This window comes from Hippoglossus stenolepis, chromosome 4 (genome assembly GCF_022539355.2).
Source record: "Hippoglossus stenolepis isolate QCI-W04-F060 chromosome 4, HSTE1.2, whole genome shotgun sequence".
NCBI classification, from domain to species: Eukaryota; Metazoa; Chordata; class Actinopteri; order Pleuronectiformes; family Pleuronectidae; genus Hippoglossus; species Hippoglossus stenolepis.
The window spans coordinates 4,595,857-4,620,083 of NC_061486.1; the positions used below are offsets into that span (position 1 = coordinate 4,595,857).

Below are 24,227 nucleotides of genomic sequence, written 5' to 3' on the forward strand. Positions count from 1 at the left end.
TCTCTCTCTCACACACAGAGCCTCATTGTATGAACATTCCTCCTTTGACATGATACACTCACACGAGCAGAGCTGGGTGCAAGCACGCACTCTGCTGGAGAGAAGCGGGACTGCCCCTTGGAATAAAGGAATTCACATTATGATAGTTAATTGATAATAGTTCCCTCCCTCTTGTTTCCTGCTCACCCCCAACCGGAAGAGACACTTGAAACATGTTATCTTATAGTGGGAACTGCTGGGTTTCTCTATAAGTTTGTGAATTATATATGTAAAGTGCATTGACATGATGCATGTTGGGATTCGGTGCTGTACAGGCCTAGATAAATGAATTGACTTGAATTATTGTTGCATTTGCAGATAACATAAGATGATTGAATAGCGGTAGGGTTCAGTATTGTATCATTATCAATGTTACACAAATGCTTTACGGTATAAAAACAATAAAGACTATCTCATAGATTTGAAACTAACACACCAAAGACAGGTAAAAAGATACAATACTAAAAGAAACGTGAAAAGGATAAAGACAAAATGATTAAATACTAGGAGATGTGAAAAAATTTAAATAAAGTAATACTATGCTCAAAGTACAATCGGAGGTAGAAGTTAAGGTATTAACGTGAAAACAACTCAGAGAAAGTAAAGTAATTATGTTTTTTTCCTCCTCTCTTTAGTTTATAACTAATGCTGATCATTGGGGTGAATAAGTTAATGAAGAGTATTCAGATATTTCTACTTCAAAACCAAACAGTACAAGTACATTTAGGGTTTATGTGTTTTATAGAATAACAGAAGTATCCATATTGTCCACATGGTCATATAATAATGGCTAATGGCTAATAACAATCTACAAAATTACATCTAGGTTATATAACTATGTAATCACAAAAGAGAAAACTTCTGTTTGCAGTGAATTATTGTAAAACTTCACATTTAGGCCGATATCAAATCTTCAGGTGATGATCGAAGTAGTTAAAGCCAAGTTACAATAAGAACTTGTGCACTCCCTCATTCTATATTTGTAAAGGAACAAATACAAGGCATACTTACATATTCACTGACCTCCTGTAGTTCCAGACAAAACAACTTTCATCGCAGATATGTCTATATTAAGGTGCCACTTTATCAATTAACCAATCAAAGGAGCTGATTGGCTCCTGGGTGCCGCTCTACACCCAAATTAGGTCTTTTTCAGGTCGGCTGCTCATGAAACCTGCAAAAACCTCCACAATCCATGTCTTTAATTTGTGTCTAAAAGGGGGAGGTAATGTGAATTGGTTTTGCCCTAGTTATAACCCTAACCACACACCCACACACACACACACTTCAGTTAATTCAATGTAACAGACCTAATGACTTCAGCAGAGGGTCGTACTGCAGGGGGCTGCACACTCAGCCCACCATGAAGACTGCGTACTGGATACCAGTAAAACCACAGACAGTCACACAGACAGGATGCATGTTCTTGTAACGCAGACGGAAACTGCAGCTCTCAGAAGGAAAACCACAAAAACACGGGGAGGTCATGTCAACGCAAAAGAGAGCCCACGAAGAAATAAGACCCCCGGGACCCTGACTTACCTTCGCTTTGAAATAGTAATAATAAAGAAATAACAATAATAATCATAACAATAATAACAGCTGTCAGCACCTTGTCGTGGGGGAAGAAAGAAAGATGGCTGCTACAAACCCGTTGACACTGCAGTTATTGCTCACCTCACTCTGACCTTCCTGGCTACTATTAGTTTATTACTATTAGTCTTTAAGATACAAGAATATCTTCACTATGAACACGTGGGGGGGGGGACAAGAGCGAGGATCTGAAGCAAAGGCTCGTTCAGGTTTAAAAGATTTAGGATATAACAAGGAGCCAGGTAATGAAGCTGATGAATAATATCTTAAAATCTATCCTAAATGAAACAGTGGCTAAAACAGATGTCATAAGATTCAACATTTTAAAGACTAAATTCACTCAGCTACATCATGAATACTTTTACTTTTAAGACTTTTTAAAGCATTTTTATGACAACCCCTCAGCAGGCTTTTGAATTTAATGAATTTTGAATTCATGATTTCCAACAGGACCCCCGAAGTAGATACATGTAAATAAATATGCTGGTAAAATAACTATGTAATATAAAATTCATGTTTCTTCATTTGAATGACACTATAGTCCAGGTGAGTTTGTAACAAGGCGTGATGGTACAAGATATTATTGCTTTAGCTGGGGAAGAAAAACCTTAGACCTCTGGATGTAGAATTCACAGATCCCAGATCGATATATATATATATATATATTTATATATATATATATATATATATATATATATGTCAGACAAAAGTCCAGAGAATATTGTGTAACAGTTTTTTTCCTTTCTCTGCAGCTGCTCCTCATACCAGGCGCAGATCAATACATGCACGGTCGATACTGTCCATTGTCTGGCCAGACACCCGCTCATATCAGTATCACTATCATCCATGAGAGGTGTGTGTGTGTGTGTGTGGGGGCTCATTCTGCAGGAGGTGAAGAAATAAAGTACAGAAGGAAAGTAAAGAAATATTCAGTCATTTTATTTATTCAGCCGCCTGCTCCTCGGTCGGTGAGTCAGCTGAGTTGTCCTTTGGGTTTTGGGTTGACTAAGACACATGTGGCCAATCAGTCATTTTTATTTATGGGAAATGACTTCACGTTACTACTGGTCATTACTGGAAAATGTGACATGTGTTGGAGTTCAATAAAAGTACAGACTGGTAAGTTGAGAGATTCTGGAGAATTTAAAAAAATTGTGTTTCAGTAAAAAAAGTATAACAAATAACATAAAATGTGCAAACACCAGATAAGATGCTGCTTCAGTCATGAGGTTTAACACGTGTAAGGTTTTGGTATGAACAGGCTTAAACCCCCACTGGGGAGTGTATCAGCTTTTAAAACCACACATGGGCTGAATCCGTCACTGGCAGCTCGTCATCTGATCCTTTCTACAAACGCAGCTGTTGTCCCTAAACAACAGGGGGCAGCAGACGTTGCATTATCTCTATGTTACAGCACCAATTAAAACTCTTGAGAGATGAGTGGTGGAGTCGTTCATGTCGAGAAAACTACGAAGCTCCTTGAAAGTTAAAAAGATAAATAAAAAGAGTCAACGGTTGTTCTCATATTCACAGACGAACTTTAACATGAAACTTTTCACTTCTTGATTTATTCTATGTCCACAGTTTAAAGTCTACAATAATACAGGAATAAGAAAAACCTTGTATTCTTGCGTGAATCCCAAGTCAACTGTACCACATCGTTACCATCACACTGGCATTATTTGTCATATTGCTTCACAAAATCCAGACAGTTTTGCATACATCAGTGTTAGTAGTGAGAACGTTTCCTCGTCGGGTTGTTGTTGTTGGTGGTTTTTCTTCCTCTGGTTTTTTTATTCTCACAATTCCAAAAAAAACACACAATAAATTAATAAATTAAAACACGAGCAATCTGCGAATGCTTTACAGTAGTAGCATTAAAAGTGGTTTTTTAAAAAAACAAAACAAAAACATGGTCTCTTACTGGTACAGTACGTCAACCCAGTGACAGTCCCGACAGCAGATCTGTGTTTTTTTCAGTGTCACCCAGTCAGGCTGTCATTTAACTTACTACAATTCACAATCTACCACAACACATACACGGCTCTTCGGCTTACGACGGGTCCCTCTCGCTCTAGATAATAAATTACACATCTATTTCACTTCGGAGACTAGCGGGGGGGGGAGTCAGGCTCTTCTTCAGTCTTTGCTTTTCCTTTTTCAAATCCTCGCCCCCCCCCTATCACAGCTCGCCTGTTCAGTGCAACTCAAACCGCCAGCCTTCCCCATTCTCAGGTATAAAAATGGGAATTTAACAATAAAAAAGGAATAAAATACACGTTGTAACAAACTTAGCTTAATTTAGCCGGACCCCCGTTCTCACGAAAACATCCCGTGCTCACACCTATCAGTAAAAAATAATGATAGAAAGAATACAAAAGCAGTAAAAATGGTAGAAAAAAACATTAAGAAGTAAATCTTAATGAAATAATCAATAATACCATCGAGCACTGCGTGGCCGCACTATTCAAACAGGGGGATTCTCCCTTCAGTGGTTCCAGCCCACAGTGAAATACTGGACTTAGGTTGAACTAGAATCATTCAGTTGTCCTAAATACAATATGGCTCTTCCTCGAATAATATGGAAAAATAATAAAAAAAAAAAATTCTTCAAGGCAAACTTTATAGTCGTAAGTGAAATGAAAACATAAGGCAAATTAAACAATAGAAGAGTTACAGGAAATTAAGAAAACATTCTTTCCTCAACTGCTTTTTCTTTTTCTTTTTTAAGTGACTGTGATCACTGGCAAATCTTCATCGTTGTTTTTTTTTGTTTTTTTTGCAGGAACGGCTCAATATTACCGCGGTGCAGGTTTTTTTTGTTGTTGTGTGTCTCAGACGACGAGTGCATCAAACAGTCGACAAGACGTTCTATTAATAATTTACACACAGGAAACAACTGCTGTTGTGTACGTGGTCGTATCAAAGCCCGGAGACATAAATCAGTGAGTGGCTGGAAACATAAATATGCTTCTCTCCTCCCACTTAGCTTGAATTTACAGGCGTCTCTGAACTCCTGCTTTATATTTACTCCTCCGTCTCCATCGTCCTCCTTGGTCAGTGCACATTTAAAAAATGAAATGCATTAGAATATTACCTGAAGTCAAACCCCACAAAAGACGTTGCACACGATTCCTCACGTGCGCCTCGTTTTCTTTCTTCATTCTGCACATTTGGACGTTACAGACTTTGTACCTGCGTTGAAGTGACGTCTGCCATCCCACCCTGACGGCTTTTTGAAACACGCTTTGGGGCCGTGCTTAATTGAAACTGAGGCAAACAGTCATGCACAGTTATCATTAGGGCTTCTGACACAGGCCTTTGCATCGCTGTATTTCCCCCCCTCCCTCCCTCCCTCCCTCCTCCTCGCAGACATGCACTGCTAAGCTGAAATGATTGCCCGCAGTGAAAATAATCTCCTCGCCGCTTCTGCAAGACTCAGCACAAATGATGGATTGAAGTGAGAAGAGAGAGTCTTGCCCGCATGCCAAAAAATGGGGGAGTGCATCTTGGCATTCCTGAGACCAGCGAGCACACTCTTACGTTATATTTAAAATGGTTATCGACCGGTTTAACCACCGTGTTAAATGGCAGCAACTTGGTAAATTATTTGCTTGATGCAAAATAAAAGAAACGTTGCAGAGGGCGGGGGTGGCACAGCTTCGATGGAAAAAAAGGAATGATTGATAAGTAAGGATGATATACATACATACACATTATCATCTGTCCATACTCTGTTATAACAGTCTGCGTGAAGAGCTTTGGCAGGAAGCTTCACCTCTATGGCCTGATATCCTGCACGTTAGCGGTGCGCTGCAGTAGTAATCATCACAGAGAACAGGCGTCGGGGTCGGTTATGGCTTTTTTGTCCAAACATCTCAGGCTTAAACAAGCCCGACCAGCATTCATAGCAATGATAGGAACGTGACACTGGCGATGCTTGTCTTAAGATTGGAATTTCGTGTGTTGTTTTCGTACAAGTCAGTGTCAGGACTTGACCCCCTTCGCGGGTTCAGTAGACTGCCGCACATCGGTCCACTCCTGCATGGTGTTCTGCAGTGCCTGGGTCTTCTCCTTGTCCACCTGCACGTAGTCCACCTTCTCGTCAGAGGTCACAGAGGACGTGGAGGGCTGTGGAATGATAAATAAGGCAGGAGTGAGACACTGGCCTGAGGGCGGACTGCGCTGCGGTGAGAAATAAGAACAATCGACTGTAATGGATTAAGTCGACACAAAAAACCATCTGTTTACTTTTCTGTGGGGGCTGGGTGACCCGGGCTGGAAGTCCAGCGCCAGGTAGTCCACGTTGCCGCACTTCCTGGGGGCCGGGCTGCTGGTGCCGCTCATGGCTGGCGAGGTAGACGCTGGGTTCTGCTAATGGGGGCAGGAGGGGAGGTGTTACTCACGCAGGGCGCAGCGAGCTACTAGCATGCAAACAAGTGAATCGTTAAAACAAAGAACACAATGTGCTCCCCCTGATCTCCCCTCCGGCCATCGGGACTCACCATAGCCACATAGTTCTCCTCACTGTCTGCAGAGTCGGTGCTGGTGATGCTTTGTGTGGAGATGGGTCGACAATGCTGGGAGGATATGGAGTTCATGGGCGGCCTGGAGCAAAGCAAACAGGACAGTGAGTGCGTCTACCTTCTGACCTCAGGCAGAAAGAAAAATAACAGCGGCAGTCTGTGCCATCAAACTGTGTGTGTGAGAGAGTGTGTGTGTGTGTGTGTGTGTGTCCGGGGGTAATCTATCTTGAACGACTGATATGAGACTCACATGGGCCGTATCCAGGACATGGTGACCGGACTCTTAAATGGCAGCTCATCAATAATCCCATTGTTCTTCAGATCGAGAGGTGTTGGCTTCGCTGTGGAAAACAAGAGCGAAACACTGTCAACCAAATGACTGTCGTCTTTGTTGAACAGTAAACAAAGCAGACCTGGAGAGCTGATGGGGAAATATAGAGATTTCAGTAGTTATATGTATGTAGTTATAGTTATAGTTATAGTTATAGTAGTTATAGTTACATGTATGAATTATTGGGGGTTGATATTATGATATTAGGGAGAAGAAAATTCACAATTCTGATTCCTAAAATGTCGTTTTCAGATCCTTATGACCAAGAAAAGTATTGAGGCTCGATATTTTACAGCTTAATGAGAGCGACTTTATGATAAATAATTATAAATAAAAATAAATTGCAAATACAACCAAATATTTAGAACTTAATTTAATAAAATATAATTCGGCAATGTTTATCCTGTAAAATATTTTTTTTTACATCGGCAAAGAAATAATTATTTACATATAGCGAAAATGTATATATGTATAGATTTTATTTGCATGTTATAGTTTTTTCAATATATTTTTTACTTATTATTTTTGATGTTTATTCATTGTCTTGTTGTTTATCTGTATATGCGGAAAATATGATCTGGCTTTTCTATGATTTGCTAACGTCACACTTCAATTTCATTTTGTGAAACACCTTATAAATCTGGTTTTGAAAGGCGCTTATAGAAATAAAACCCATTATTATAATATTTTTATTACGTCTGTGAAAGGTTCATATCAGCCTTCGGCCAACCAATTAATTCATGTTGTTACATCAGTGAGAAATCCCGCTGCCAGAAACTTACATTTCCTGTTCGGTTTGAGGTTGCGGTTGATGGGTGGTGGTGTAACATCGCTGAGACGGCTGGGCCTGTGACACAGGGAGGCGCTGCTCCCCTTGCGGGCAGGTAACGTTGCAGAGAATCCTGGGAAATCAAAGTGATGTGGCCCAGGGCTCATGGGGATGTAGATATTCTTAGGACTGTCAGCCAGGGCAGCGCTGAGTGGCGACGAGCCAGGATTCATGGGCACGTAGTTGTCATCCGAGTTGCCGCTGTCGGAGCGAGTCAGGGGGGCTTTGGTTCTCTGGTGTCAAAGAGACACAGCGGTCACATGACATCTCAATCTCTCTGGGCTCAATTCTGCAGAAAAAACTGCAACGCTCGACTCGAGCAAAATATGGAGGAAATGCATTTTTCTATCTGTGCGCTTCGCGATGTCTGCACTGACAGAATTGATCTGTGCAGCGAAAAGGAGCCAGTGACTCACCAAGTAGGAGCTGAACCCGTCATTGACAGACTCCACAGACTGGCCTGAGTTGTTGAAATGGATGGGACGGTGATGGCTGTTCGTTTCGAAGGAGGAGCCTGTGGAGAGAGAGAGAGAGAGAGAGAGAGAGAGAGAGAGAGAGAGAGAGAGAGAGAGAGAGAGAGAGAGGCGAGGGGAGAAATCAATATTTACCACTGCTGTAAACTCGGAAAGGAAAAAGAAAAACATCCCCCTCAAGTGAAACAGAGCAGTGCAAAGTCTGCACGAGTCACATGTTGTGCGATAATCGCAAGCAATGGAGGCGGAGTAAGAGAAAAAAAAAAAAGACACATCAAGGAGGAAAAGTCGTGTTTCTAATGGAACAAACACAACATGAGTGGCATTTAATTAAACGCCTGACTGGGTTATAATTAGTCTTTTTCGCCGCGCAGGTGTGTGAACAGCCTGTAGCCTCACTAACAAGGGTCAGAGGTCAATTCTGGCTTCAGGCTATACGAGGCCCGAGCATGGACTTTGCAAAGCGGAGAACATGGCACACTAAGAGGCCGTGCGTTGCGTCCGCAAGTGCTTCTGTTTTTTTTTGTATTGCTCATCAGCCTGGAACGAAACATTCTGGAGTTGCTGTATGGCTTGAATTTCATTACTGTCTCAACAGAACCGTGTCTGCCAGACTGGCTCCTTTGTTTTCTGCTCAGCTGCTGGTGTTAAGTCAGTAAAACGAGAGATAGCGGAAGAGGGAGAGAGAGCGAGGGGGGGAAAGTGGTGGGGGGAAAAGGAAGTGCAAAGTCGCCGCAACGCCACAAGAGGATGGACCCGATGAGTCCGTGCTGCATTTTGAAAACAGGAAACAGGTGAAAAGTGCGATTTCAAAAGATCTGAGCGAGTCGACTGAGGCTGTGTTTGAAGGAAGAAGAAGCGGCGTTCAGGAGGAACACGTTAGGAAAACAGTTGAAGAAAGAGAAAACCTGTGTACCTCTGTGCAGCCTGATGTTCTCAACAGCAGGGAGAGTGTTCCTGCGTGGGATAACCGACACTGCAGACGTCACCTCTCCGTTCTGGCTTCCTACCGACTGGGGACTCCCCCACTGCCCCTCTGACCCCTGGCTGGGCTTCGGGGGCCTGGGCGGAGGCGCACAGGACGACTCGGAGCTGGAGGGTGTCAAGGCATTGTGATTCTTATCAAACGTCCGGGGGATCTGGTAGAAGGAGCCGGGCGTCGTGGGAATATCGTAATTGTCCGTCGGACGCTCGCTGCTGTGCATGGTGGCGAGGGCGTTGCAGGGCGTTTTGAAGGTGTACACCTCCTCGTCCTCCAGCTCGGTGTCGCCCAGCCCGCTGAGAGCCGGCGCCTCGGAGCTGAAGCCCCGCGGGAGCACGTAGCAGGCCTCCTCGGACGAGTCATCCTGCGAAGGTAACTGGTGTTTTCCTGGTTTGGGCAAACTGTAGAAACCATGCAACTGGCCGCCCATGCCATTTAGACAATGGGAGAAGCCGTGAGAGAGTTTCTGCACAGCAGAGTCGCTCCCGACGAACAGATTGCTCCGTGTGGCCTGGGAGAAACTGGCACTCCTGCAACATGGACAAAGACAAACACACATAATCAGCCCTTTGACAATATCATGTTGTACAGTTTGATTTGATGTAACTATCCATAGAGCCACGAGATGGCACTGTAGCACTTCAGAGGACACGTCCCCTCTAAAGGCTGCAGCACATTTAAAAAACAGCACATCCCTGCATCCGTGCTCGAGCACCTTGGTGCAGCTACGGCGCAGGAATCGAATTTCCAGGTTGTTGTTTATTTCATTTCTTTGAGGAGCTGATTTTGTTTACATGTTTCCCGGCGTGTCGACAGGGAGAGGGCGTCCACGTTCAGAGGGCGAGCGCTGCGACTTTCTCACAGTGTGTCGGCCTCGGTTTAGACACCCCAGGGACATGCCTCATTTATTCTGGCTGCTTGGCGTGGGCCTGACCTTGAGCAGCAACTACAACAAGCGCACAGCTCAGACGTTTCTAGCCAGTTAGCTGAGCAATGGCCCGACTAAGTTGTCCAATGGAAAGATAGGAAATCCTCGAGGAGTCGTTTCTTTACGTCCGTGCTGATCTCACTTTGAGATTTTATGCATATGCATTAGCGGCTAAGCGTTCCTTGTTATAAATGGAACAAATTTGAATGAATAATGCATCAAAGTGATGTAATTAATATCGACATAACATTTTGCTGCCTCCTCGGGATTTTTTTCGATCATCGATCAATAATTTTGTTCATCATTTTTCCCTCCGTCACTGGGAACTGAACGGCGGCTTTTTCCACACAGATTAATTCACGCCATTCGGTCATCAGACCAATTTGAATCCGACGTAAATCACCAGATGCCAGTCTTAATTATCAGACACACGGAGCAGCCGCTGGTGCGCGAGTGATGGAAACATCTGCATAAAGCCGATGAGATGGATCGTGCGGTTTGATTTCCTGCGTCCCACCGAGGTCCAGCGCAGCAGATTTATGTGAAAATCGTGCGGCTGAGAGGGCAATTCTATCCTGGGCGAGTCCAGACCTGTAGCAGTGATGAATTGCAGCCTCGACCTCATTGATCATCTAACTGTACGGCCTATCTGCAGAATGGCATCATTATTACAGCTGCCTTTTTGATTCTTGGAAGTGGCCACTGGAGGTGAGGGGAATGTTAACGGGGAAAACTCAGGAGTGCATTTAATAAAAAAAAAAAGCCTTTGTTTTTAATGCTCAGCACAACTGTCAACATATGCATTTATATCCATGTGGAAACAGCAGCTGACCAAGTATCCACACTTTTTGATTTGTGACTGACTAATCGTTTAAACTCTGCTTTAAGTTGAAATATATTACAATTTTTCTGGCATATAATACACTGGATGGACCAAAATGAGACATTTACATGTCATCTTTAAATAATTATCAATACGGCTGATTAAAATGACAGATTCTGTGTTGATCCATGTCGCCCTTTTCCCCTTTTTTCCGTATATATCATTATCATTATTATATTATTAGTAGTAGTAGCTGCCATGGAAGTTATGCGTTCATCTGTTTGTTTCACTGTCAGTCAGTTGGCAGCATTACACAACAACTACTGGGCGGATTTCCACGGAACTTGGGGGAAGGATGTGGTTTGTATCTGTTAATCAACCAGTCAATTTTGGTGTGAACCATGATCAGGGGGGCGGATCCAAGAACTTTTCCCCACTATCTTTACGATGCGTGATCTTGCAACATTTTTTTATTGATTTCTCAAAGAATACCTCAAGGATATTTTGTGAATTTAAATGTGATTTCATTAGGAGGGTGACCTTCAAGTTAGTAAGTTATACAATAGTAATAATAATAATACATTAAATAAGTAAGTTTAGAATATTCACTTTAATATTCTTCAACCAGATTGCTTGTAAAATACATTAATAATCTAAAACACACACACGCACACACAGTTAGCTAATTTCCCCCCCCCTGTAACAGTAGTTCGAACCCTTGGGGGGCTTCTAAACTGAGGAAGCGCCATAAACCTGTACGTTGACCTGCATTAACGGATAACAGGAAACTGACACAGGACGCCTGAGGGTCGTGACCTTTACCTTGCGCTCTCCGTCTTCCTGCTCATGCACTGGTGGAGGAGGAGGTAGTCCTGGGGCGCGCTGTTGGACAAGGAGCCGTGGTGTGTGTGGCGCACGGGCACGTCGAAGGTGAAGAGGACCGGCTGGCTGGAGTGGATGGGGGCGGAGGACTTGCGATCTCCGGTCAGAGGGGCCGCGGAGCCGCTGACATCTGCTCCGACAGAACGTGGCATATGTTGCGATCTGCCATCTGCAGACGGGAGAAATTTAAGTTATTGATTGTTTAACCCCACAAGAGTTTTTTCTTTAAACATGTTAAATCAGTCTTGTGCAGACGAGGCGTCCTGCACATTCATATGCTCCACAAAGTAAAGACCAGTCATGTAATCATCCTTTAAACATTTTCCTTTTGTTGTCAAAAAACCCCTGAAGTCAAAGTGTGTAATTCATTTGAGGGGTTCAAGCCTTTACGTGACCTTGCTTTGCATGGAGTCTTGTATTCAGTAGCTTTCAGTCTGCTCTCTAATCAATAGCGAGGACGGATCTGTCTCAGGGGAGGAGAGAAAACAGAGTCCTTCTGCTTTTTTTGGGCTGCAGGGTGCGAGTGGTCCAAAAGCACATGATCCAAGTTATCCTTTATGACCAGGGTCAATGTGCTTTGTTGGATTTTATTGAGCCGAGCACTGTTTTGCACAGCAGGACTGTGAGAACAAAATGCTCCTGCAAAATCTAAAAAAACAAAAACCCTCTATTGATCTGTGCTTTGTTAGAAACAGACAGCATACAGTCAGGAAAGCTAAAGTAAATAAGTCATGGTAATAAATATACAAATTCAAATGTGCAAGGAATAAATGTGCACTCATTTGTTTCTGTGCAGGATCCCTGTTATCTGCATTTAAAGGCTATAAAGGAAGTGCAGATCTGAGATGGGGATACTGCACACAGACTGGGCAGGGGGCCAGAACGAGGGGGCGCACACTGAGCTGGAGGAGTAGAGAGTGGGCGGCCCACTGATCCATCGACCCATGGAGCTGTGTGCAACACAAGGAGGAAGAAACAAGAAAGGAAAAACAGGTCTTTCTGCAGAATCTAAGCTCTGGTCTTTTCACTGTAAATGCGAGGGTTTTGCATGATCACGGGTGTGGGGAAATTAATAAGATTCATTGCAGCCCCAAATAACCGCTTTTATATCAATTGTGTCTTTGACTAATTGTTAAATGTAAGTAAAAATAAATGCACCGTGCAATTTCTAGGAGGTTCAGGAGACAGCTAGAAAATTGCATGATTTAAAAAAGGTTTAAAGATTTAAACAAAGATATGTCCAAGGATGAAAACCTGAGAGAAACTGTAAATCTTCTCCTTTAAAAAACAAGTGCAGTGTTTGTTTGCTCGTCCTGTGACGACGCTGGTTGCAGTTTTCTTTCTGAACCTGTAAAAGGGACCTGCAGTACTTGAGCCTTTTGCAGGATTCAGTCCACAAAACCCACAAAACCTGCACAAAGAGCTGTTCACCTGTTTATTTAAAGTTCAGCGAAGCACGACTCACAACCAAGTTGCCGTCGCTGTGAACGAGCTGTTCTCACAGTCGACGGTTGCTTTTTTTAAACCAAAGTTTCACCTTCTGCATGTGTCCAAATCGCACCAAATTCATCACCGGGGTGAGAAGTGTGAAGCCGATGAGATGAATGTTTCTGGAGATGTGCGAGCCACGTTTTAAACAGAGCGAGATTTCTCTTATTGTTTGGATTATAACAACCAGTCAGTCAGAGCTGAAACATGATGGTTACACAACTGTTCTTGGTCTCTCTCTTTCCCCCCCTCTCCTCCCCATCTCTCTCTCTCTCTTCTCTCCCCTCTTCTCCATCCACCTCTCCTCTCTTCCCCATTTTTCCCTGCTCACCCAAACCGGTCGAGGCAGATGTTGAGTCTGGTTCCAGAGGTTTATGTAAAGATCCTTGAGAAAATGTATATTGTGATTTGGGTTAGGGTTCCTAGCAGTGAATATTAAATATTATCAGACCTACTTCAGCTGTGATTTAAAAGATATTTTCCTCTAAACGATGCACATGAAGTCATTTCCTCCGCGTTGCGTCACTGCCCCTCTCCTTTCTCAGACCTTCACAGAGCACGTTACGGGTCAAACGTCCTTTTAACAAGAGGGCAGAGCTCTGTGAGTCACGATGAGTGGCGACCATACAGAGACACCACAGCCCCGGTGAAAAACAGACAACACACACACACATGTGGTGGGTGAGCGTTTGTGTATGCATGTGGAGTGGTTGGAGGGCGGGGTGAGTGGGGTGTGGGGGGGTATTCTGGAGCCTAGTTAGCTAAATGAGGTCACATCAATGCCTGGGGGGGAAAAGGGCCTCTGCTGTTGGGTCTTCAGGCCAGTGGACATCAGTGAGATGCCCGGGCCCAAAGCCACACAGGCAGGGACTCCCCCCCCCCCAATGATCCTCAATTACACCATTGTTCTGAGTGATTCCACTCTCCTCAGGCTGTTTAGGCATCATCTCCCTTCTCCACAAAAAGCTTTGTAAAAGCTTTCATCCAGTGCGGTGAGTACTGGGGCCCACTAACACGGGTAGATATATTGATTTATCAGGGAAAGCCAGTTCCTCCACCGGGCTCGTGTGCAGAGCAACGTGGAAAAACAAACCAAGCAGGATTGATCACTTCAATGCAGAGGGAGGAAAAACATTTAAAAATGTGAAAATATACTTATCAAGGAGTGTGTGTCTGTGCCCTAAATGTCGCTGTATGAAATGAAAGAGGACTGGGCCGGTCGGCTGATGGAAGAGCCAACACTGCTCATCACTGACACTAATGGGTCTGATGATGTATGTTACCACTGGGAGGCAATTCCATCAAGTCACTGGAACCACAACACAGAAATAGAAAAAACGCAGAAAACAAAAACACTGAATCTTCCCTCCCCCCCCACCAGGTTCCTTCCAGGAATATTCCCTCCACTGGCTAATGTGCTATGTCATCTGATGCAAGGTGCTAAAAGTAAGTAATTTAATAGACTACGTCAAACACATGAGAGTCATACATCTGGGTAAAATAAAGGGTTGTTGTTGCAGTTTTTTTGAGTTACAAGCTTAATGTCATTTCTGGGTTTCTAACGCTGAAAACTTCCCCATCACACAAAGCACTTAGAAGAGACAAAGCGTTCTTCCCACGACATTCCTCGGCCTGAAACAAACATCAGAGCGGCGATGCATTAAAGGACCTTTTTTTGGTTGGTGAGCGACATATGGCTATTCCGGGTCAAAGAGCCCCTAAGTTCATGCGCCATCTTCCAATTACTCTCTCTAATACATCACCTACTGTCTCTTCTGCTCTCTCACCATAATCTAATAGAAGCTGGCTGCTGGTCTCCGGGGGCCAAAATTAGAACCCTGCTGTATCGCTAAGAACAAGAACGTCTTTGTAGGGGGCTCATTTCCTCTCAGGCCGGCCAGAATTAGCAGAGGACATACGATAATCTAATCTGAAACCAGATACAGAAATAGAACATATCACTGACCTATTGAATTGAAAGTGTGCCCGGTGGAGACATCAGGGAAGAGGGAAGCGTTTGAATTTTTTTCTCGGTACGTGTTGTTGTGCGCTTTTCATCGGGATCGCTATCATCCCCCCCCTAAAATATTCCATAAAAAATAATCATCTGAGGGTACAAGCTTGTCCACCTGCCTTTCAAAGTGAGTACTAGAAAAACGCAATTTCCTTAATGGTTTCATAAGAGATTGTGTTTAAGAATTATAGCCTCTGAGCTCACAAGGCTACGACGGGTTCTGCAAATTAACCTCAGATGTGTCGAGGCTCTGCAGGGCTTGGCCCCGGACGAGGCCGGCGTGTGACACAGAGGTGAAGGAATAGGTTCGATCCCCCGTCAAGGTGCCCTTGGAAAAAGGCATCGAACCTGGAGAAAGGGGTTAATCTTTTGTGTTACGGTATAATCCTGCATTACTTGTTTTCCTTCATGGGGATGCTGGACCAGTGGCTCTTTAAAGCAACACAGCGTCCCAGGAGGCAACATAGTGGAATCCATTTGCATGTGTGGTTGGCAGGGTGGGGGGGGTGGGGGTTGGGAGCTCTCAACGAGACGGACAGAACTGAAAGAAGGAGCCGAGATGGGATAGGTAGGGAAAACGAGCAGAGCTGTTAGCACCGAAGGAGCGTGTCGCCCGGCAGGAAGAGAGAGAAAATGGCCTCCTCGCTCTGCTGAAGTGAACAAAGTGACATGGCTGTTCCATCCTCCCTTGAAAACCGCTCGGTTGTGTATTAAGCAGAGCAGACACACGGGAGCGTTTCCCTGATCACATTATTTCCCTGTGCCTGCTCGCTCTGCGGCGTCACGTGAGCACCGCCCCCTTAACCACATTTCGACATCAATTTGCCTCGAAACGCCGGATTGATCAGTCACCTAAAAAGGCTCGGGCTCGTCAGGGGCCAGTGAATTACACAGTTTGGCTGCATGTAGAAACAATGGCTCATTCCTGCAAGGTGGTGGTCGTGGGTGGATAAATACTGTAGCTGTGAAGCAATGGGGGGGGGGAGAGAGACGCGGGATTGCGAGATGAAAAGTTGAGAGAATTTGTGGCGGAGGATGAGTGTTACTTTTCGTGCTGTCATCGGAAAAACTGCAGGACCTACGTATACCTGGAGAGGGCTGCAGCCACACCAGGCCAGAAACCCCAGGATAAACCGTTCTGACAGCGCAGTGCATTACAGAACGGGAACAAACACAGAAGTCCTGATGAAGGCAGAATGTGATACTTGTTGATGCTCTTAGCAACGATATACACTGTCGTAATCCTGTCAGGATGAGCTCCAGGGTGGATTCTGGGTTGAATCGGTTTCTACGATTGCGTCAACATGCAGCCTGATCAACTCGTGCTGAACAAGCCACAGTTTATTTGGCTTAAATAAGCACTGTGATCATACGCTTTAATACTTTCAATATTCAAAAACAATCTCTGTTGTAATATGTAAATATACAGTATTTAAATATAAATGACTCATTCTAGGGTTAAAGAAAACAACAATTCGTACAATTTAGATGAAACACACTAGTAAAAACATTACTAGGATTATTTTGATATTCAATTTCTGCCCATAGATCCCTTTCACCTTTATCTTACACACTTTAACACTTGTGCACAGTTACAAGGATTCCTCTGTGCACAGAAGGAGGCAGCGCTGCCATTACACTTCATATCTCTGCTAACACCACCAGCCGACTGATTACAGTCAATGTAATACACTGTGACAGAAGTGGGAGGCCTGTCCGTATGACAGGAGGCTGATTACAAAATAAAAAAACAAGTCTAAACATCTACAGACATCAGCTGAACTGAATATAAACAGTTGGCAAAAGAGCAAAAGTTTCCATGCGACTGCAGGTTGAATGATGTAAGCTTCCATTAAGAGGGATTGGCTTTTTCCACTCGTTATTTAAAGAATCAGGCTGATGCCAAATTAAAAAACGAAGAATTATTTTGCTTTAAATTCGCAAAGATGATATTATTCTTGGATAAACAAGAATAATAAGAAAAGAAAATGTAGAAAAACATTGATAACCAACAAAATAACTGAAATTAAACACGCAACTGTAGTTTCCTAAAAATATATTTTTATTCACATAATGAAAAAATGAGAAGCTTGATTTCATTATGTTACAAAACAGATTGAATGATTTTGATTATTTAGTGAAATTCTTGTCTAGTCAGGGAAGGTTTATGTCATATTTTACAGTGACCACAGCTTTACTATCTCTCAAGTATGACCCTCCTTAATCATTGATGGTAAGTGGAGACTGAATCTTTCCCCTTTTCTTTGTAAGCAAGGGGGGAGTTTAAGTAGATTTCTCTCCAATGAAAACATTTGTATTATTATGGAAACTGGAGACGCGAGTAAGATGTAAAAGCCTCGATCACGATGATGTTGATCACTGTCACCATGACGACATTTTCAAGCCACACAACAAGTTATCAATCTGGCTTCACAGCTGAGGTTTAATGTGAACCCCTCGGAAAGATCTATGTGAATAAACGTAAGCACTTTTCAAATCTGCTGATGCCGACGCTGGAAATGCCAAAATTTAGTAGTAACGCTGAATAACAATATGGAATTTCTTCCCTGGGAAAAGCATGGAAACTACAGAGGAGGGGAAAAAAACAGAGTGGTAGCCATCATACAAAAAGAAAAGAAAAGAGGAGTGCTGACGAGTGAAAACCTCGTCCCTTAGTTGAGCTTCGTCTCTGAGTTCAAACAGCCAGGAGAGAGAGAGAGAGAGAGAGAGAGAGAGAGAGAGAGAGAGAGAGAGAGAGAGAGCAGAACAAAGCCCGTGATTGACGAGATGATGTTCCATTCATTAGATTGCGCTCGGGGGTGGGTCTCCCTGGGTGCAGACACACGCCACACACCCGGCCATCAGTATCTGATAACAACAGCGCCAACACCCACCAACAGATTGTGAGACCTAGAAACACACAATAACACAATAACTGCATGCATGTGTCAGGCAATCACAGGAGTTATTAGAATCCGCAGAGACGCCCAATTTTAAAAAAAATCTGCATTTATCTATCATCTATTTATCCTTTGCTCAGTTAAAAAAAATAAAGGAATCAATAAAACCGTAACCCAATGCACACTTTGCACCTCCTTTAATGTCTGACTTCTGTTCTTTATTTTTTCACAGACAGAAATCTCTGCCATCCTCTCTGGTGATTTGGACCAATGGGTGTGTGCACAGTGCATTCTCGAGTCTCTGGTTTCCAGCAATCCCTCAGATGCTGCCAGTGGGTTTAATGGGATGCGCAGCCGTGGCAGCAACAGCAAACCGTCCTCAGACAGCTCTGTGGCAGCAGAAACCTGACCTTCCAGTGCCATGGAGCCTCATTATTCCTACAAAAATCGATGCAGACAAAGGGCAGTTTGGGAGGAGAGGAGGCAGACATGCAGGTGTACGGGTACTGAGACGTCAAAGGAGAGGGGATGGGAGTGTTTGCATTTATTTAAAATACTGTATATGCATGTGTGCACTGTATGTTTATATGCACCTATTGCGGTCTGTATACCGTAAATCAGTTTCTTTAAATGTTTACATTTTCAGACATAAAACAACTGCAAAATAAATGTAAATACAAGTAAAATTCAAAATGCCACACTGCCGTTGTTGTGGTCAGTCTTTAAGTCCAAGTGAAAACTGATCAAAACATAAAGAAACTTCCTATAGGCGGACTTGAAATATCATGTTCAAGGGAACCGTGGTTTGTGAGGCTACTGTGACCTTTGACCTTTCACCACCTCAATCTAATCAGTTGACCAAATTTGAAATTATTCTCTTTAGGGGTTCTTAAGAAAACACACTCACGAGGAAGGAGAGTTTTGTGAGGGCACTGTCAACTTGACCTTTGCCCTCCAAATTATATCCCGATCATCTTTTAGTCACGGTGAATATTTGTGCCAGGTGTAAAGAAATTACCTGTGGTCGCTCCTCATATATCACGTTCACAAGAACACAAGGTCACTGTGACCTTGAACTTTGACCTTTGATCCGAAAAGACCACATGAGAATTTGCACCAAATCAGAAGAGATACCTTCACGGCCTTTTTGAGATATTAGATTAGCAAGGGGAACAGATGTGATGCAACCTTGAACTTTAAACACCAAAATCGAATCAGTTAATTCTTGAGTCCAACTAAACGTTTGTACCAAATTTGAAGAAATTCCCTGAAGGCATTCTTGAGATATCAGGTTCACAACAATTGGACAGAACGATCGACACCCGCTCCAAAAAATAATGCATCCAACCAATGACTGTCACCGGGCGCGGAGGAATAATTACAAAGGAGCGTTTTAAGACCCAGAACGATGAGCAACACATATCACATCGGTCTCAGACTCTAAACGAAAAATGCACAGACACTAATCGAGACATAGTGGGAAGATAGACTGGGAGAGAGTTGCTGTCGACAGTTGTGTAACACTGGATCGTCATGTGCTGCCCTCGGTCAACTCCACTTCACAGCTCCCAGAGGCGGCAGGAGCCAACTCTGACTAACCAAAGGTTCAGTTCAGATGGAGACGTTGATACAACTGATGGTTTCCATTATCTGAGGAAAATACTTGCGTGTCAACACTACTTAGTACACACCAGTGTTTGGCAAAGCCCGGTTAATTCCTTTCACAATCGTTTTGGTACTTCACACCAGCACCGGCGGCTACGTTAAAACAACACATCTGACATTGTGAACAGTGTGTGTAAACGCTGTGGCTGCAGAACACCATCTCCAGGCCGATGGAGCTTCTCCCTGCTTCCACTACGCTATCTACACAACTTGGTATTTGTGCTTCCTCTGTTTGTGGGATTGTGTAATACGAGTGAGTCTGTTCTTCGTCAGCGAGGTAACTCCCAGTCTGTCGGCTGACACACTGGCTCAGATCTGCAGCTGTCAGCCTCTCCTGCTCAGAGAGGTGTGTAAACAGTTGTCCTCTGTTAGTTCCCAATTACCGCCCCGTATGTCTGAGTCACTTAATCAAAGTATAATTACAAAATAAAAAACCCGCAGATACAAGATACAGCTGATAGAAGCTCCGCGGGGTGAAGCGGCGGCTCGGCTTCCTTGAGCGTTTACAAGATATGTTCGCGGGCGCAAAGATCAAGATGGGAGACGCTGTGGGAGGAATACTGATGCAGACTGTGTCGTCAGGTTGTGTCAAGAGCCCTCCTCTCATCTGACATGCTCCAATTCGCCAACACACGCTCAGTGACATCAGCTGTTGCATCAATGCACCTTATTGTTGACAGGTAGTTTGTTCCAGCCCCGTTTAGTCAGATGTGCGGAGAAGTTTCCACACAGCGAGTCTGTGTTCTCCTACCACCGTAACCAGGGCACTTTGTTTTTCTTAAGAGTGTTAACACTGCTTTGATTCATTTCTTTTTTTGAGCTACTATTTGTGAAATACAGCAGAAAGATGTCATAGGTTGGAGGTTTTTGTTGATCGTTTCGATCATCTGAACTATCCACGGAGGGATTATCAGGACCACGGGACCTGGTGACAAACAAACCACAGACCCCTGCCCATACACAACTAGTACACACAAACACGCCATGTGCCCCGAGGCAACGCGCAGCCACACATCATAAAATCACTTTGAAATTATGTTTGTTTTCTGCACAAGTTGAATTACGGCCTTTTAATAACCATGTAAAGACAAGTCTGTACAACTTTAAGAGCTCACATAAATAAATACATTAAATACTATTTCTCACTGAAAATAAAGTATTTCTAACAGAAAATAACTTTATGTAGTGTTTTTTACTTGCTCGCTTTTTACTTTGTAACATTGTTATACAAACCACAATGAAAGGTGCATATAATGTACATACTCAGCATTTTTCATTAAAAGTTTTTATTCTATTGCCTTTTTAAAATATATTTATTCTCTTGTCCTCCTCATTCTGACCTGCCTGCTGCTGCAACAACTGAATTTCCCCCAGTGTGTGGATCAATAAAGTTTGATCTTATCTTATCTTAAACTAAAGTAAAACATCGTACCGAGCCAATACGAGCTGTGCAAACTTTTTATGGAGCATTGTCATTGATTAAGTCGCCAAAGTCCAACTCCTGTTCAGTCGATGCTGCGTCATCCTGCTCCGTAGTTCGTTTCTGATCCTGGACATGTACGAGGGGGTCGTACGCTGGTGCTGGTCCAGTTACTTTTGTTGGTATCTAATTAGCTGTGTTAGGAGTTATAGCATCTTTAAGACCAACCCTTTGTGAAACTGAGGGCATCATATGCGGCAGCGATTGTAAAACCCCTTGAGAAGAACTATGACTGGGTATTGTAATCATCAAAATGTATATTTGCCTCAGATTAGCAGTCTCGACAGTTTTTCCAAATGTGTAAAAAACACATTTAAACAGCAGCTTAGTTATATTCCAGGGCGGTGCTGATGAAAACAGGAGGTGAGTATTTATTTCCAGCGTCATACTGACAACAACAACTTGATACCACACGAGGGAGGAGGCAGGAGGCCGGAGCTATTCCGAGTAAGAGGGGGATGGATCTGCAAACACTATGAGTCAACAGCTTCTTCCCTGGAAAAGCCTGTCATGGAACATGGATTTCAAAAGTAAAAGGTACATGTTATTTCGACAGATCTTGCGTGTCTGTGTGTATCTGTTGAAGATTAAAAAAGACGCATGTGATAGAACAAGCTTCAGCTGGTGGGTCTATCACCTCAGGATCCGCGGCTGCCTCTCTCGATTCATTTCTTAGCTTTTTCCACTCACTGAAGACGGCGATAATGACGTAATGGGGGAACCAGCGGTTAAATAAGCCTGTGCGTAACAGATATATGAAACAATAACATCTACAATCCTGTTTGATTCATTATTTAAACATGAATGCATGGAAGGTTTTAAGCTACTTGAGAATATTGAGTACTATACGGGGGCAATAAGGTCAGAGGCACCGTAACATTTTCCCCCAAAACATCTCCATGGCTGTCTAGAGCATTAAGTCACTTAAAGAACGTGTTAGTTTCGGTTTAGTAATGCTAGTCAAATGCCAGTCAGAATCGGTTAATGTGTGCCGGGGCAGGGGGGTGGGGGCGGGGGGGTGGTGTGATATTCACAGAAACCCTGGAAATTACAGCCCCCTGGCACACAGAGGAGTGAGAATGAGGATTTTTCAGAGAATAAGACGGTTCGCAAACAAGTTTTTTACTTTGCCCTGGACTGAAATAGAGTGTGAAAATTGCATTTGGACGGAGGGTTCACAGTTTCTGATAAAGTTTCTCAGAAACAGCGACTCGACGTTTCAGTGAAAACAGAGTGAAATGACAGATTAAAGCCTGATGTGGTGTTTACACTCACAGAAAGCACCATCACTAATGCAGCGGTCATGACATAAACCCTCTCACTCCCCGCCACGCCCTGCTGGCTACAGCTCCTGAGAGGACCCTGCTAATTATTGAACTGGGACCCGGGGGGGATTCCCCTAAATGATGTGAACATTACGTTTATTACACTCTGCACAGCTGTTTGTTTTCGTGATCCTACACCTGGACATAATGCACGTTACAGATGATCAACCATGTGCACAAAGAATTAACGTCCACCAGCCGCCAGATGGTTGGAAACACAAAAGCATCAAAAATAAGAAACTGAGAGGGGGTTTACGCAGACTTTGACGAAACAGATAGTTTACTGAATATTAGAGATGTTTCGGTACCATTTCCCCTTCTCAGTACTGATTCCGATACCTGGACTTTGTGCACCAAATTTCACACGTGCATCAATATCAGTTCCCTTTGTGAATCAAGACCCATAAATTATTCCCAAGGTTCTTCCCTAAACCACACTGCATCCTTCCAACAAGTTTAGTACTAATCCTTTCAGTAGTTTTTGTTTAATCTTGCTAAGAAACAAACCCTTCGGCGTATTTTAACAGCTGTATATTCTACATGTGGTTCTTCAAATGCTTTAGGAGATTTCTAGTGTTGCAATTGTCCATAAAAATATTGCCAAATTGCTGATATTTTATCGTTTTAGCTAGCTCTGGCTAAAGCTCCCTTCTTCTCAGCAGCTCTGGAAACAGTACTTGCCAGTGGCAGTACAGTGCAGAGGCTGGTTTGGAGCGATTTGTGTAAAAAGAAAATTGCATTTTTATCTGGACGAAACTTACTTTAAAGACATTCAAGTACTTTCCAATGTCCGATTCCTGCATCTTCTGCAGTATCAGAGGCACTTATGTTGCTGGTATCGGTATCGGAACATCTCTGCTGAATATAAGTCGTTGATTTTCTCAAGTGGAGCAGAGAGATGCTATCAGCCCTCAGCAGCTATAGAAACCACATTAGTATAGAGAGTCTGTGATAACGTAGCTATCTGACTTTGATATCAAGTCATCATTTCCAGTCGCAGTATTTTTGTTTTTAATGACATGAGGTCACAGCATAGTGAAGCTCAGGTGATAAAGGGAGATTTAACATGTGAACATTAGTGCATGAAAAGGTTGTGGTCGTGTCTTGTCTGATAGTTTCTTATCATAGGTGGCAACAGTGGAAAATAAGCCAACCTCACACACAAAATAAAAAAAACAACAACAAGAAACCGAGTGTCGTTTCTGCTTCAACCTTTTCAGATGGCCCACATCCTGAATACGAATTTCCATCATCCTGACTACAAGAGGCAGCGATGAGACCCTTCTATAAAAACAAATTAAGAGAAAAATCGATTAGCCTCTCAGACACTGTGTCCGTTTATTTGGCAGCGTCGCTCCTATTCCTCTCTCTCAAATAACAAAGATGGAAAAAAACATGATCTCCGATGATATCATGTGGTCGGACCTCTGCTGCTGATTTTTTTTTTGTGAAAACTGAGACGCAGGCTGCTCCAAATAACTCGAGGAAGCAAAGTGGGAGACAGATAGAGATGCTAGTGTATTGTTTGGTACTTCACTCTGAAGTATTATACTCTATATACTGCACATATTGTACTGTTTATTCTGACCACAACATGAATATGTCCATTACTGTCTCCAAAGTATAAGGGGACGTCTTCAAATTGCTTATTTTCTCTGAGAAAACTTAAGGTATTTAACTTACAACGATATAAAACAAGGAAAAGCAGAACTTTTAGATAATTGAAAAGATTTGAATAATTATTGTATTATGTTTAATTGATACATTTATTAACTGACAATTAACTAATAATTTCAGTACTAAATAATAGTGGACGCTTGATACTCTTCTGTGATTCTCTCTGAGGCCAAAATTAGATAATTAAGCTAAGTTGAAAGAACGAATAAAATTGACAAAAGGATACAAAACAATTTTTATTAAAGGGCCTTATTATTGTGGTCATTTTGAGA

The 24,227-nt window shown here is 43.1% G+C and overlaps 1 protein-coding gene across 2 annotated transcripts in view; it reads right to left on the reverse strand.

Moving 5' to 3' along the window:
* Positions 1–5,000: 5,000 nt before the first annotated feature.
* Positions 5,001–24,227, reverse strand: part of gab2 (GRB2-associated binding protein 2) — a 35,644-nt gene continuing 16,417 nt past the window's right edge. The window contains exons 3-10 of one of the 2 annotated variants that reach the window (XM_035154992.2): positions 11,347–11,575; positions 8,708–9,303; positions 7,735–7,832; positions 7,272–7,551; positions 6,409–6,499; positions 6,138–6,240; positions 5,884–6,003; positions 5,001–5,763 (exon numbers count right to left, since the gene is read on the reverse strand). In XM_035154992.2, coding sequence (XP_035010883.1) covers positions 5,620–5,763; positions 5,884–6,003; positions 6,138–6,240; positions 6,409–6,499; positions 7,272–7,551; positions 7,735–7,832; positions 8,708–9,303; positions 11,347–11,575 — 1,661 coding nt within the window. In that variant the 3' untranslated portion in view covers positions 5,001–5,619. Of the gene's footprint in view, positions 5,764–5,883; positions 6,007–6,137; positions 6,241–6,408; positions 6,500–7,271; positions 7,552–7,734; positions 7,833–8,707; positions 9,304–11,346; positions 11,576–24,227 lie in introns of both variants that reach the window. The other variant, XM_035154991.2, reaches the window with a different exon arrangement.